At 42.0% G+C, this 14,504-nt stretch overlaps 1 protein-coding gene across 1 annotated transcript; it reads right to left on the bottom strand.

Moving 5' to 3' along the window:
* Positions 1 to 270: 270 nt before the first annotated feature.
* On the bottom strand, positions 271 to 14,076 carry LOC117732410 (1-phosphatidylinositol 4,5-bisphosphate phosphodiesterase zeta-1-like). Its single transcript, XM_034535345.1, is given in 11 exon segments — positions 271 to 353; positions 593 to 742; positions 3,569 to 3,695; positions 5,180 to 5,352; positions 6,603 to 6,719; positions 7,636 to 7,795; positions 7,892 to 8,080; positions 9,532 to 9,684; positions 9,944 to 10,088; positions 12,270 to 12,471; positions 13,887 to 14,076. Coding segments are annotated over 11 exon segments (1,689 nt in total).
* Between the last annotated feature and the right edge of the window lie 428 nt (positions 14,077 to 14,504).

The following is a 14,504-nucleotide window of genomic DNA, read 5'->3' as shown; positions in this document are numbered from 1 at the left end:
CTCCAGGGATTTCTCCACGACTTGAGTGATGCCAGCAGAGAGTTATTCTTCGTTAGAGTCTTCTGGTCTTTTTCCTCCACAGTGGAGAGAAAGCATGTCTATTTTCTGACAATAAAACTGGTATTTATATCTGAGGAAATGCTGCTTGTGATTTATTTATATCTGTTTGTTGATGCTGTTGCTGCATCAGCCACGCTTCTCTATCTTTTGGCGAGGTGTGTGTTTGTGTGTGTGTGAGTGAGAGAGAGAGTCTGATATGGAGAGCTGTTTTTAGGAATACCAAACAAAGACGAAGAGGGAGGCTGGATCCAGGCTGCATCCGTCTCGGGACCGGAGAGGCACCCAGCGGTAGCCTGGAGGTGGAGAAGGAAGGGGGGCGTTAAAAGAAATGTATGTATAGCCGCTTAATACAAGAGCATCATATAGATACACAGAAGCACAGAGCAGAGCCGACCTTCAGTAACGCTGACACTGTCCATGAAGGGAAATACAATGATGGCCACACAATGTCACCTGGTGTAATTTAGCCCTTTGTCGTCGTCTCCCCCCCCCCCCCCCCCCATCTGTTGCTCTTTCTGCCTCTGTGGCTCACCTTTCTTTAGGCTGGTGAAGGGCAGGCTGTACTGGCCCACAAATTCGCTGCTGAGGAGGCCGGTCTGCTCACGGACACAGAAGCGGATGAGGCAGAGCTCGGGGACACTGATGTTGAAGTTCATGTCAGTATCCCAGCAAGGACTCAGAGCTGTAATGGTAATTAGAATGAAGCAGTTCACTTGAGTCAATAAGCATCAATACCTTTAGCTAAAGCCATTATGTATAATGGATCCAATTACTATGTGTATCGTGAAAGGTGTCACTCTTCACGATGAGCCCACAGAGTATTATTACTCCACTGTGCTGTTCCTTTCAGCTCTACGGAGAGTGAGGCATCTTTTGATTCATAGCTTCGGTTTTACAGCCCCGCAACTTTACTGCTGTGGCTCACTCTCCTATAAATAGTTATAATATAACAGCTCAGCACCAAACCTCAGACAGACAAAATTATGACGAACATTGTGGAGCATTTAGCTGCCAAATAAATAGATATTTTTTCTCAGGAGCCGGTGGAGACCAAAAACAGAGCAAAAAGAGACTAAATATTAGATCTGTTCACCTGGTAACCAGAAATACAAATCCGAATGAATGATAATGTTGCTCTCTGTTAAGTGGATGTGTTATTAGGCAATCGTTTGTCAACAAGTTGAGTCATCTTCATAAGATGATAACATCAGTGTTAGGTTCAGCTTGTTTCTGTTATAATCCTGCGGTCAGAAAGCTGTTATTGTAGGTTTTAGTTTTTTTATTATGCAATGTTTCATTATTTTAAAGATTTTGTACAAACGCCTTACGGCAAGAACTTACGGAGGTGCAGGGGCAGACACAGCTGTGAGGAACTGTTCAATTATTCAACTTTTTGTGAAGCAAGACTACAAGTTATGCTAGCTGCCATGTGAGGCTGTACTTATGTGATGTTTGCCAGGTATATTGTTTCTCATTTTCACCATCTTAGTTCAGCATGTTAGAATGCTAAAATTAACTAATTAACACGAAACACAAAGTACAGCTGTGGCTGATAATAAGCTCGACAGGTATTTACCCAAATTCAAATTCAGACGGAGAGGTGGCACTGGAACTTGAGGAAAAGTTATTACAATTCATCCTGGAGGGAACTGAATGTCTCAGACAGTCTGGACCTGACATTGCCATCCATCTAGGAAAATACATGTTGATCTGACCCGCAGTAGCGTCAGGATGACATGATACATGACATGAAGTGTCATTTGGTTACAATTGAACATTGACAAATGAGGCGCGCATACGTAGATAACTAGAGTCACCTCTGCTGTAGTTTTCCATCCATTTCTGATTCCAAACAAATGTCTCAAGTTCCTCTATTGCATCCAAATTTTCTTTTAAGTCCACATTAATTTGTATTCACCAGTGACCTTATCGGTTTCATAGTGTGAAATGATTTTATGATTTATGCCTATGCATAAGTGCTCGGCGCCCTCCAGGGCTACTATCTTCCTCTCTCGCTCTCTCTCTCTCTCTCTCTCTCTCTCTCTCTCTCCCTCTCTCCTTCTATCCCTCTTTGTGTCACATCAGCAGTAGCAGTGCAGTGTTGTATCCCATCAATATTATGTCTTGATGTTGAGTTCACTTTCATGGTGCCATTTTTAAGAATTAACGCTCCAAGACAAAAGTGACATACTGTATGTTCTCTGATGAAAATCAGCTGAAGTATGAAACATCTGTCAAAAAGCTCGGCGGCTGTAGGATTTATTTACACAATTAAAAGTCTGCTAACAGTTTTTGGGCAGTAAATTGTCAACAGTAATTTCATTATATATACGATATTAAACCAGCCTTAGTCGTTATGAATGTTTTTGATGTGGCACAAAGTCATACTTCTGAGCACAAAAGAAGTGTGTGTGAGTAAGGATCCAATTGATGCTTAAAATCCCTGTAGCACTTCATCCACTATGCAGTGAATGGCAGATCCATGTTTCCAGTCATAGCAATAGTGCATGACAGACTTCTCTTCAAAGGAAATCCACTTTTACATTTTGAAGAAACTCACCAGCACAATTCTCAGAAGCCCAACACCAGCTTACTCAAAAGAAGAAGAAGAAGAAGAAGAAGAAGAAGAAGAAGAAGAAGAAGAAGAAGAAGAAGAAGAAGAAGAAGAAGAAGAAGAAGAAGAAGAAGAAGAAGAAGAAGAAGAAGAAGAAGAAGAAGAAGAAGAAGAAGAAGAAGAAGAAGAAGAAGAAGAAGAAGAAGAAGAAGAAGAAGAAGAAGAAGAAGAAGAAGAAGAAGAAGAAGAAGAAGAAGAAGAAGAGCAGCAGCTGTCATTGAAAAAATGCGTTAAAAAAAATGAGTATCAAGTTTCGGGGGTTTCCCATGTTTTCACTTGAAGTCGTCCATTGCCTTGCAGTACAAAGCATATTCTAAGATGTAACTATCTGCATCTGTTAGTATAAAACCAGTGGAGGGCATGTTTGTAGCTTGGTTTTCAGAATCACTCTGACCTTCCTCTTGTGACTCAATGAGTAAAATATGGGTTATGGCCAAATACCTGCAAAACTATAGGCTTGCTAGTGCAAATGTTAGCATGCTAACACGCTGAACTATGAAGGTAAACAAACATGCTAAACATCAGCTTTGTGATTGTGAGCATGTTACCAATGTTAAGTACCACTTTGCCTACAGTAAGTACAGCCTCACAGAGCCGCTCGCGTGGCTGCAGACTTTAGTCTGGTTTCTCTACTCCTACGGTACTATTTTAATATTGATGCATTTGAGCCACAACAGCACCATTTTCGATGCAAGGAACTGTCATAATAGGATCCAAAAATCCTATGTTTTCATGTCTTCTGTCATTCTTAATTTCGAGAAAATTCAGAGCTAAACACTGCTCAGTTAACTCATGACAAAATACATCTTGGAATGATTAACGTAAAAGTTAGCTGGGCCAGTCAAGCTGTGTCTGGAGAACAAGGCCACATACAATTGGTCTGGCAGTACTTACAGTTGTTTTTGACAGTATGTGTGTTTTTTCTGCGTGAGTCAGATGCAATCCCGTGAATCTCCACTCTGACAAAGGAGTCCAGAGCTTTGCCACTCCTGGAGATGGGGAGGTTGGACCCACTGATCACCTACGGAGAGACACACAGAAATGCATTTGTGATCGTCACAATGAGAAGGTAATTGAAATCAGGGAAGAACAGTAAATATAAAAGAGAAGAGGAAACCGGAGAGCCGGTAAGAGTAGAGAAAAGAAGAGAGGGGGAGAGGGCTGTAATTACACTGGTCTGGAGAGAGGCAGGCTTATCTGCAGTCCTCTCAGACTGAGCCATCCCTTCCCCGGCTCTGATCAAAGACAAACCTGCATGTACTTATGGCGACATGCACCGCTTGGCACTGATGGAGCTTTACAGTGTCCGGCCCAAAATTACAGTGCCTTTACTTGTACAAAACACCCTGTATTATACTCATTCACAGTTACAATGGTCCATATAGAACAGTTTGGAGTTGTCATTGCAAGATTTTCTATTGAAAAATAAATCCATTGCTTGTAGTTTTATGCTAAATAGACTCATGAGAGCTCAAGGGGAAATATTGTTTTTCTAAGTAGATGCAAAGTTACTGTTTAAAGATTGAAAACTCAACCCTATCTAAGTTACACGACTCATGACTCGTATTTCCACTGAGTCGGGAGCTGAGTCAAGATTGCAGGATTTTCCCTGAAGTGATAAAATAATCCAGAATGATGATGTGAATAAATATAGGTAGGGTGTATCCCGGGGCACCCAAAAACGGAGTGCACCACATTTATATTTCATGCATTGTGATCGGATGGTGTAGTGTGTGTGTGCATCCTCCTTTAGAAGAGAACGTCTCATCCATCATCATGAACTATTGTCTGATCAAGATGTAGTTCCTTCATCAGACAAAAGCAAAAACTAAGAATTTTTAAAAACAAAAACACATTTGCAGTCAGTTTAAATGATTCATAGCCGTTCATAAGACCGATTCCGGGAGAGTAAGAGGTTCCCTCGTCTACCACCTCTGCAGCGAGTCCCATGTGATTCTGGGCAATTCCACATATTGTCTTTGCAGTACAAAGCCTAAGACATCTCTCGAGTGCCACCATTATGTTCCACATGAGATAAAACTGTAGTAAATGGACTTCTTAGAGTTTGTGTTCGACAGTCGTCCTGACGGCACACTAAAGAGACGGGACTGTTCTCTACAGCTTCATTCATAGCCGTGTGGAGGCTGTACATTACAATTGTCCACTAACATGATTAAAAGAATGGGAAATAAAATGATTTATTAATTGTACCCAATTCTAATTGCATTGGGTCACCCCCTCTCCTCACCCTTTTCTTTCTGAAGGAGCTAATCTAATTAAACGGAGACTATCTCAGGGAGATTTATGTTATTGTTGGTTCTCAGCATCCGGCAGGAAAGCATTTATCTCGAGGCTAAGAGTAAAATAAGCTCTTCTGCACAACCTCTATATTGTGAGGCATAGACACACACATACATGCACACACACAGCCCTGTAACATTACACCTTAATCCATAAATCCACCCTGAGTGGATTATTCGAGGGTTCAGTGCTCCTGAGCAGTACCTTGAGCAGCAGGTTTGTGGGTTTGAGGCCGTGCTGGCTGCAGCTGGGATCAAAGCTCCTCTCACTGGACATGAGCAGCCACGGCTTCAGGACGTATCCACAGCCCCCATTGTCCTGGAAACGGCCATCATTAAGGTCCATAGACAAGCCCAGAGACTGGAAATTGAGAGCAACTGCAACACACCAACGGGACAATGTTCTGAACAACATGACAACATCTTTTTCCAAGAACAAAATCGAGAATGCCTAAAACAGCTGCTCATTGTGCAGGATGGAGCTACATTATATATTGACTTGACATGTTTACTCAACAATTGCGTACATTGCATCAGATTAACTGTAATAAATGCATCTGTAGGTAGTGGGATTGTGTCAGTGCAAAGCTCTGTGTTGGCATGTGAGCCCCATATATCATGATTTCAGTTACATTTCAGACATGTGAATGTGGCAGGGTCTCCAATGACGGCATCCAATAAAGCACAATTATTATTTTGTCCAAAACAACACACTGCAACGCATCTTTGTGCTTCCTTTTTCACATGTGTATGTCACGGGGTCCCAGGGAATGTTCTGCTCATCTGACTGTAATTGATCCTTCCAGGCTGCTGCTTTTCACCGCAGTCCCCTGCAACTGTGAAAAGTGCAGCTCGCCATCTGCACATCGACAGTCTGCTCCGTATCAGCAGGGCGTCGTGTCAGAATCAGTGGCTGGCTGAGCGATGGAGATGAATGAGGAGGATGTGTGAAGACAGACGGAGCGACGGAGCCAAACAGATCAGGTTTGGGACTTTAGGTTCTCGGTAAGGTTCACGTATTAGTGTAAAGTTGATTTTTTTTTTAAGAATAGTTGCTCTCCGGAGCAAAGGTTTGAGATATGGAGTCAAGCCCAATGCTCACTGGACTAAGACATTATAACGGAAACAACATCTGTGACTCAGACAAGGATGTGGTTCAATACACATTTGGGGGCGGGGGGGTGTGCAAAAATCGATTTAGGAAAGGCGTGATAAGGGCCAGGAGAGGACTTGCTCCGGGGAAACAGAAATGAGTTGGTCAGGCTGTGGACTGGAATGAAATGTTCTTTCACTGCTAATCGACAGGACACTTGGCCAGGTTGTTCCCTTTGAAGTTTGACAATTTGACTTTTCCGAATTGTATTTATCTTCCTTTCAAAAGCTTGTAATGGATTGTGGTGGTTGTTCAGTGTGTGTCGAGAACTGCTGACACAAGGAAGCCAAAGAAAACTTCATGTCTTTTTCTGAATTGGTGTTTTGACAAAAATTGAAATAATATTGGCAAATTCCAACAAAGTACTAATAACATCGGGGACATTGTATTCACAATTTTTTTTTATAATCCTTGTTGCGTGTGTGTGTGTGTGTGTGTGTTTGTGACAGGCGTATACTCGCCCTCTCTGACTCACCGAGCTGTGAGCCGACGTTCCAAAACTCCTGAGGGTTGTAGTTGGAGGAAGACGTCCTGGAGCCTGCTGGGTAAATCCTGCTGAGGAACTTCTGGTTGTGATGAACAAAATCTGCACCTGAGTGAGAGGACGCACAACAGTCACAGGTCAAATGTCGCCCATTAATCAGAAAGTCCACTGATTGAAATTTCCCAGATTCCTGTGATTCTGTACATTTGATGCAGTGGTCAAGGAAAACATTTCGATCTATCTGCAGGGACGTGGTCACTTTTTAATAATATCCGATTTCAATGTTCCCGACTCTGTTTAAAATATGACCTAAAATAAGATCCTATAAGGAATATTCACCAATTTAGATATTATTGTAGCCTAATGTGGAATGTACATTTCAATACCTGAAAAAGGTGAACTGTTGGTCATGATCATTTTAATAATTATCTTCATTCTGGATAGACTAAAGGCACACAGCTCCAGTCTGTGTGGAATCGTACCATCGGCCTGAGGACAACAAGGGTCTATTTTACAGCCTAGTCGAGACTGTCCGTGGTCCCATGCCCGCCAAGGCAGCAAGCTCATAATGTAGCTGTGTGTCACTCCTCCTCAGCAGGAGCACATTTCATTTCTCTTCATCACTCTGTTTCTCTAGTATGCGGCTGCACAGCAGCGCGATGACAGTTCAACTGATTATCAGTTGATTCGAACCTCCGTGGGCTCTTTCCACTCCTCCAACGGTGAGAGTACAATGTACATTTTTGGACCTGTGCTGTTGAGCTTTATTCCCTATAAAGTACTCCCCTATGTCGTATATGTCATGTTCAATATGCTTTCGCTATTATGGAGGTTTATGGCGCCAGATGTAATTGCATTTCTCATCCACAGAGGACCTACAGAGACATGTCCTTTGAGCTCAGTGTGATAATAAATCATGCGAATCTGCTGGGCTCATCAAAAATGACATTTTGTGATATCTCCAATTAAATCGACACATTCTTTATGACTTCCTTTTTCACTTGACATACTTTCAACATTTTACCTGAGGCTTTGGCTAGCTTGCGAGCTTTCTTCTCTGCCATTGATGTGTTCTCACAGTAGTTCTGATTGTCCTTGGAGTGACTGAAGCTGTGGAACTTGACAGACCGGGTGTATATAACCAGGTCTGATAAAGCCTCTGCCACAGCCACCTTCTTCTTCTACTCATTACATTTAGGGTAGAAAGACAAATCAAACAGAGTGTTCACCAAATAGCAACAAACGGTGTTGAAATCTGTTCCTAAATCTAACTGACTTACTTTCGTCGATGACCCTGCCTTTCTGGGAGACCAGAACTTTGTCTTGGTTTGATGATCTTCTTCCTCCTCCTCATCCTCCTCATCCTCACCATCATCTATACTTTCCTCTGCCTCTGTCCCTGCGGCGCCCTCAGCCTCAATGTGAGCCTTGAGCTTTTTATTCTTGATGAGGATCTTATACTTCAGGTCCTGGTTTCCCCACAAATACACAAACAGCATGAATTCACACATGCAACGGTACCTTCATCATAGCACCTACAGTCACCATCACACCGTTGCATCAGTCAAGCAAACTCTGAGTGGTCCCTCTTCCTGCATCCTCAAACTTAAGAAAAACAAACATCACAACATTTGCGTTGCCCAAACCGCCCCCTCTCTGATTTGTCAAAGAGTCGTGCTGTAGCCACGTCCACAGCAGCACGTTCACAAAGCCCAGTTCTCTGGGATAAGCAGAAAGCAGCAGGTGTACTAAATACCTGAATCAAACACATGCTGCTACATTTCTCCGCCGTGGCACCAAATCTGTTAGTCCTCTATAAGGCTCTTTATGCAGATTAGCAGCAATATGCTGACAGTTTTTTAAAAAAAAGAACGTTATGATCTGGACTTGGAAGCAGCTCCATGGTAAGCCACACGGAAGGAAGTCACCCTGTCAGCTCCAATGTCTGCACAGGTAAAATATGCAAAATAATTACAGATCTCGACATATACAACCCATAAGATTCCATATAATATGGAAATCATAAGCTTCAGAGCTGCCTTTGGCACGGCACTCTTTAATATTTCATTGCCATTGCACAACACTATACAGTCTGGAGCGCTAGAACAGAGGCTTTGCTTATGTCGACATAATTTAGGATAACAATGTGCCCATGTTTACGATATAAAAAGAGTGAAAACTTATTTAAAGCCTTCAATCTAAATTGTTTAGAGTGGAGAAAAAGGTAATGAAGTTTTTAGAGTTGCATATTGGTTACACTTTCATAATTGGATGGTGACTTCGGTGTGAAGCTGTTCAGTATTCAAGTTTTCTGGGGGTTAAGTCAAGATGAAACCATTCGTGCTGAGGCTCCTACCTAAGCCCCTACTTCCTGAGTCATAAAGATAAAGAACGATATGGGGGGAAAAATCATATATGCACTCTCAGGATGAAACACATCTTTCTTATTGTAAATTCCTAAGCAGTAAGAAGTCTGAGGCAGCGAGAAACTCCAGCGAGACAGAGAAAAAACCTTCATCCTCCTTGTCATCGTCATCGTCTCTCAGGCCAGTCGCTCAGTCAAGAGTTTAGGCAGACGTCTTCATTGGAGAAGTCCAAACCCAAACAGGGTAATCTAAACGAACAATCAGCTCAAGGGCCTCAGCAGGCTGAAAACGATGGGATCAACCACATCACATTCGATCTGGCGAATCTCCGAGAGATTAAAGAGGCTTGCAAACGCAAGCGTCCATTTACCCCTGTAGGAAGCCTCAGAAAGAGACTAATGAGGCCTTCTGTGACGACCGAAAGGTTGATTTGCTTTGCAATGACAGGCGATGAGGATTTATACATACAAACACTGTAATGCCTCTGCCTGCACCGGCAGCTCTGACATTACAACGCAGATCCTGGTTCTGATTTACCACTCATATAGTCTTACATTGGGGCCAGGGAGGTCCCCAGTGGTTGGGTGATCCAAGGGAGTTCTCAGCAGCTTTTCCCCGAGGATAGAGATGAGGTACTTGGCCATGACCTCTTGCTGCTCCGGGGAGCAATGATTTTCCAATGACAGGATCACCGGGTAAGCAGACACCTGTCAAGATAGAATCATGATGTAAACCCTATTTGCAACAATTAGCATCAACCTAGATCTACTGCTCTCTGCATGCTCTAAATTCTCTCGGCACATCACAGAGAATGGCCTGAATCAAAGACAACTTGCAAGCAAAGCATTACGATGAGAGATGCTATTAATTAGAGCAAATGCAGCTAAGTAGGGACTCCTGGCGGCTATGGAGGCAGAAGCCAACACTACTCCAGAATATGTGATGTAACACACTACAAGCTGTTACCTCGAAGGCATGTTGCTCCACAGTGGTGATGACATCCTTAAATAATATCTTGGTGGTTAGGGTGTAGCCATGGTAGACTATGGGCTCCACATCTGGCCCATCCCAGCAGTCAATCTCCAGACAGCGACAGCCTTTCCTCAGAGCGCTGCAGAAAGACACACACATGAGCTCATGCATGCGTACAGAGACACACATGTACACACACTCAGCTGTGGCAAGGCTATGATAAGCACTTATGCTGCAATATAAATTAGAAGGGATGCGTTGAAGCACAAACTGAGCTTTCTTTCCTTTCCACGCACAAATTCAAGCCATCATAACCACTCCCATACGAGTGGCACATTACTGTATATTATGTTACAGTGTAATGTATGTAATACATGTGAATAATTTGGAGAAAACATTGCAATCTACTAATGTAATCATAAAGCTTCTTTCTCCGATCTGCTCCTCAAATGGTGCTGGTACATTTCTATTTGTTATTTCTTTATAAAATAAAAGTGTCAAGTGTATACAGTACAGACTGTGTCTTGATGTTATAAGATATTGCTTTTTTTAATCTGTTGGTACTGGAAAAGTGTGGTGGGGAAATTATATTTTTTCTTGCAACCGTGATGTAAATTGAAATCACCCTTTTACTCCAGACATTTTAACTGTGGGACGGTTTTGCTTGTTGGGGATTCAGCCTTTTCTACCAGTTTATTGAAGTTTTATGATGCCATGTAAATGCGACTTCGGTGTGTTTCTTCAACAGTTGGAGTCTGTCGTCATGCTGTTCTTTCACCTCAGTTCTCAGCTGTGTTTTTCTCTTTCGTCACATAAATGTCATGATTGTGTTGCTGAAGTTTGTGCATTGCAGAGTTGTTTTGTAAAAACACTGGTACTGTGAGCAAAGTCCCATTGTGACTGCCTCCCGCAGTTCAGAGAAGGGGCGACTTGAGGATCTACAGCACAACATCTGGTAGGTTAGTTTTCATCTCGTACATTTTTTATGATAATATGTTTGGCTATTTTGTAATCTTTTCTATGTATTTTTTATTGTATATTTGTGTTTGATTAAAATGCAGTCGACTAGGGAGAGCAATAGCATGTGGAGAAAAACACAGGGAATATCAGTGAGATTAAAAATCCACAACATGTGCTTACAAGGCGCAAATAAGCCTTACAAGAGCTGGGAATCTTTTTTGTTTGTGTATTTTTTGTTTGCGTACAGTTCAAACACACAAGACACTATACAAATGTGTTACTTTTCAAACGTGGGTGTATCCTTTGTCTCTCGGCTAACAATGTCCTGACTCTAGCTCCATCATTCATGTAGCGACACAAGTCTTTATGCTAAGCTAGGCTAACAATGGCCTGAGTCTAGCTCCATCATTCATGTACAGACACAAGTCTTTATGCTAAGCTAGGCTAACATTGGCCTGACTTTAGCTCCATCCTTGACATGAGAGTAGTATCAAACTTTTCATCTGACTCACATAAAGAAAGCAAACAAGTGTATTTACCAAAATATTTTGAACAATTTCTTTAAAGTTTTTTCAAGTGGGCACTATGAATGTGTTACGTTGGTGCTAAGTTGCCATTTAATTATTGCTTGAGCTGAAACAGTTCAATGGTAAATCAGTAAAATAATCAAGAAGAAGAAGAAGAAATAGTCAATAGCATCTTCAGATTTCACCATTATTTGTCAATTGTTTGTTTCACAACATAAAGGCTCTTGTGAATCTTTTACAATTAATTTCTTTCTCCACTCACCTGTGAGGTAGTGGTGTTTCTAAAAAGCCACCTCTTATTCCTGACACTTTGCTCTCCTCTCTATATGATTCATCCATTATCTAAGTAAACCAGAGCTTTCAGGCCACTGGTTTGGAGGCTCCCACTCTACCAGCCGGCTCTCAGCACATTCACAAGGACCATAAATACACCCTTTCTGCTGCCATCAGCCCCTTTTGTAATCACTCCATGGTCCCATAAAGGGACCACAGCAAATTCACTCTGCCTCAGCACACGAGTGGATCAATGAAATGAGAGGATCCTGATAACACACATGTCGGTCTGGGGAAGAGACTTTAGAGTGAAGGTCAAAGTATATTGATGGGTGGCCAATTTAAATTATCTTTAAATGTGGTTTTCTTGACCCACGTTAAATAGCAGATTAATTGGTTATAAAGATTTAGCAGGTACGTTGTTGTTTTGCAAGTGTAATTACTATGTCTGTGCAATTCAGTCGTGTAGGGAATTGTTTCCTTGGAAGTGCGGTGGTTTTCTGAAGTGCTGCATCATGAAGGAGACCACAAGCTGTCCAGTTTTCACTGTACTTCCCTACCAAACATAGGCATCCAGGTGGCTCTTTCCGACTATCTGATCTCCAGTCAGGTAGGTGTTGTGTGATGAGGAGATGAAGTAATTGTTGAGAGGCTGGTCCATGGGTTGGTACACAGACGTGTGGGCCTGGTCGAACACGCAGCAGTCTTTGGACTCCATGAACCTGAGGAATCCTTCAAATGTCATGGACCTACTTTCTCTGGCTGGAAGAGGAGGAAGGAGTAGAGTAACACTGTAAGTGCACAGTCAAAATCAGCATTGCAACAGTGCAACACTAAAAGGTTTAGAGAGTGGCCAACTGGAGCAAAAGCTCTGTTCCTATTGTTAAAAAGTTAAATCAACTCCAGTGAATTACAGCTTAGAGTCAACAGTCATGTCAGTGGCTCTGTGAGGCTGCAACCTATTGTAGCCGACCAATGAACATGCCATGTTTAGCAGATATTACCATGTTCAACATTTTAGTTTAGCATGTTAGCACTCTAACATTTGCTAATAAGCACTAAACACAAATCACATCTGAGGGTGTTGGAATTAGTGTTATTAGTGTTGATGGTATGTATGTTGTCTTTAACCAACCTGAGGATGCCAGGTGAAATAATAATTCATTGGAATTCATCTTTTGGGCACCATGAATGTCTGTTCAAAATTTCCCTGCAATTCATCCAACAGCTGTTGAGATATTATTATAGTAACCAGCTTCATCTTGCTCCCTCGTGAAGCTTCTTTGTAGAGGTCACTGCGGTACTATTTCTTTTACTATCATTACATCGAGATGAAGTCAAGACGAAAGTAACACTAAGGAGGTTTGGCTTATAAAACTAGTCCAACTGACTATTCAGTCCAAAAGATGAGCAACCTAAATGAAACATCTGGTTCTTTGATTTAAAAGTCAAAGGTGTAAGACTGCGTACACACAAACACAAAAGGAGAGAAGTAAACTTCAACTCCCAGGGAACCCCACTGCAAGAAACATCCGATCACTGATCTTAAAACCTTCTTTTTTTTTTAAGTCAGACAGTTTGTGCTTGTCACAGCAGGAGAAGCACGGATGTAATTGATAACATTAAAAACAACTGCATTCCATAGGTGAGCTACATTACATTCAGCAGTTTCGACCAGTTCACTCTGAGATTCTGGTTCAAATTCGGATGAATTCAGCAAGTATGGTGCTATTAAAAGAAAACAACCTCTGTATTCAGGTATAGTCTCAAATAAATATAGTATGCAGTGTAATTATGCTACATTACAGGTGTTAGAAAAGCTGGAAACTGCTCTTAAAATATTAATCCTACTGAAAGACCATGAAGTGAAATAAAGTGAGGACTGGTTGTCAGTCTTGTGTTTTCCCTGTTTTGCTGTTTGTGAGGCTGCACGCTGAACCCGAGACAACATCTGGTCTATTAGTCCACTGACGTGCCTTACTCTTTTCCTTCTGTCATTTCAACCCCCTCTGCCTTACAGCAAACCCCTTACAGCCTGGGACCACTGGAGCTGAAGCCTCGGCTTCTGTTTAATTAAATTATTACGTGATTAGTCCTCAAAGAGGAGAGGGTTTTCTTTACCCATAGTAATGAGCAGCACGCAGTCTGACATGGTACGCGGCTCTCGCTTCACTTACCTGTCTCTTCAATCTCATATCTATCAATCAAACTCTCTGCCGTCTCTTCATTTGCTGTGAGCTCCATCTGTTTTTGGTGGAGGAACCTGAGGAGAGCGCTGGCCGGCAAAACGGTCTGGCCTGAGGCGTAGCTTTGGTGCAGATGCTGGATTTCAGCTCTCCTGGAGGACGGGGCCTTGCCTCTCTTCATCCTGCAATGCACACAATCATCATAGCCTCTTAAGCCCCTGTCATCAATTCCAGGAAGTTAGTCTTAAGTTTCTCTGTGAAACTTCCAACGTGCAAATCTGAGAAGAGAATGTGGCTACTAATAATTTATTAAAGGCTTGTTTTGTCTGCAAAGCTGAATATCCGTTATGAAAGTGTTAAAAGGAAGAAAGCGTTGAATTTAGGTCTTTTCAAAGCATAGTACTTCAGATTATTCTTTACGTTGTCATGGTGTAGATATTTCAAACACACAGCACATCACTTGCGTTCTAAAAATATACAGGAAAAAGTGAATAAAATGTCAACTCGGAGATGTATCCCAGCTTTTACCTGAGCTTGCTATTGAAATACTACTTTTTCGAACTCAGCATGAGAGAGAATAAAAGAGAAGTCAGGGTCTTTCTCTCGGCA

The sequence above is a fragment of the Cyclopterus lumpus genome, chromosome 6 (assembly GCF_009769545.1).
Source record: "Cyclopterus lumpus isolate fCycLum1 chromosome 6, fCycLum1.pri, whole genome shotgun sequence".
Classification (NCBI taxonomy): Eukaryota; Metazoa; Chordata; class Actinopteri; order Perciformes; family Cyclopteridae; genus Cyclopterus; species Cyclopterus lumpus.
The sequence above is the reverse complement of the archived record's forward strand: the minus strand, read 5'-3'. Positions and strand labels throughout refer to the sequence as shown.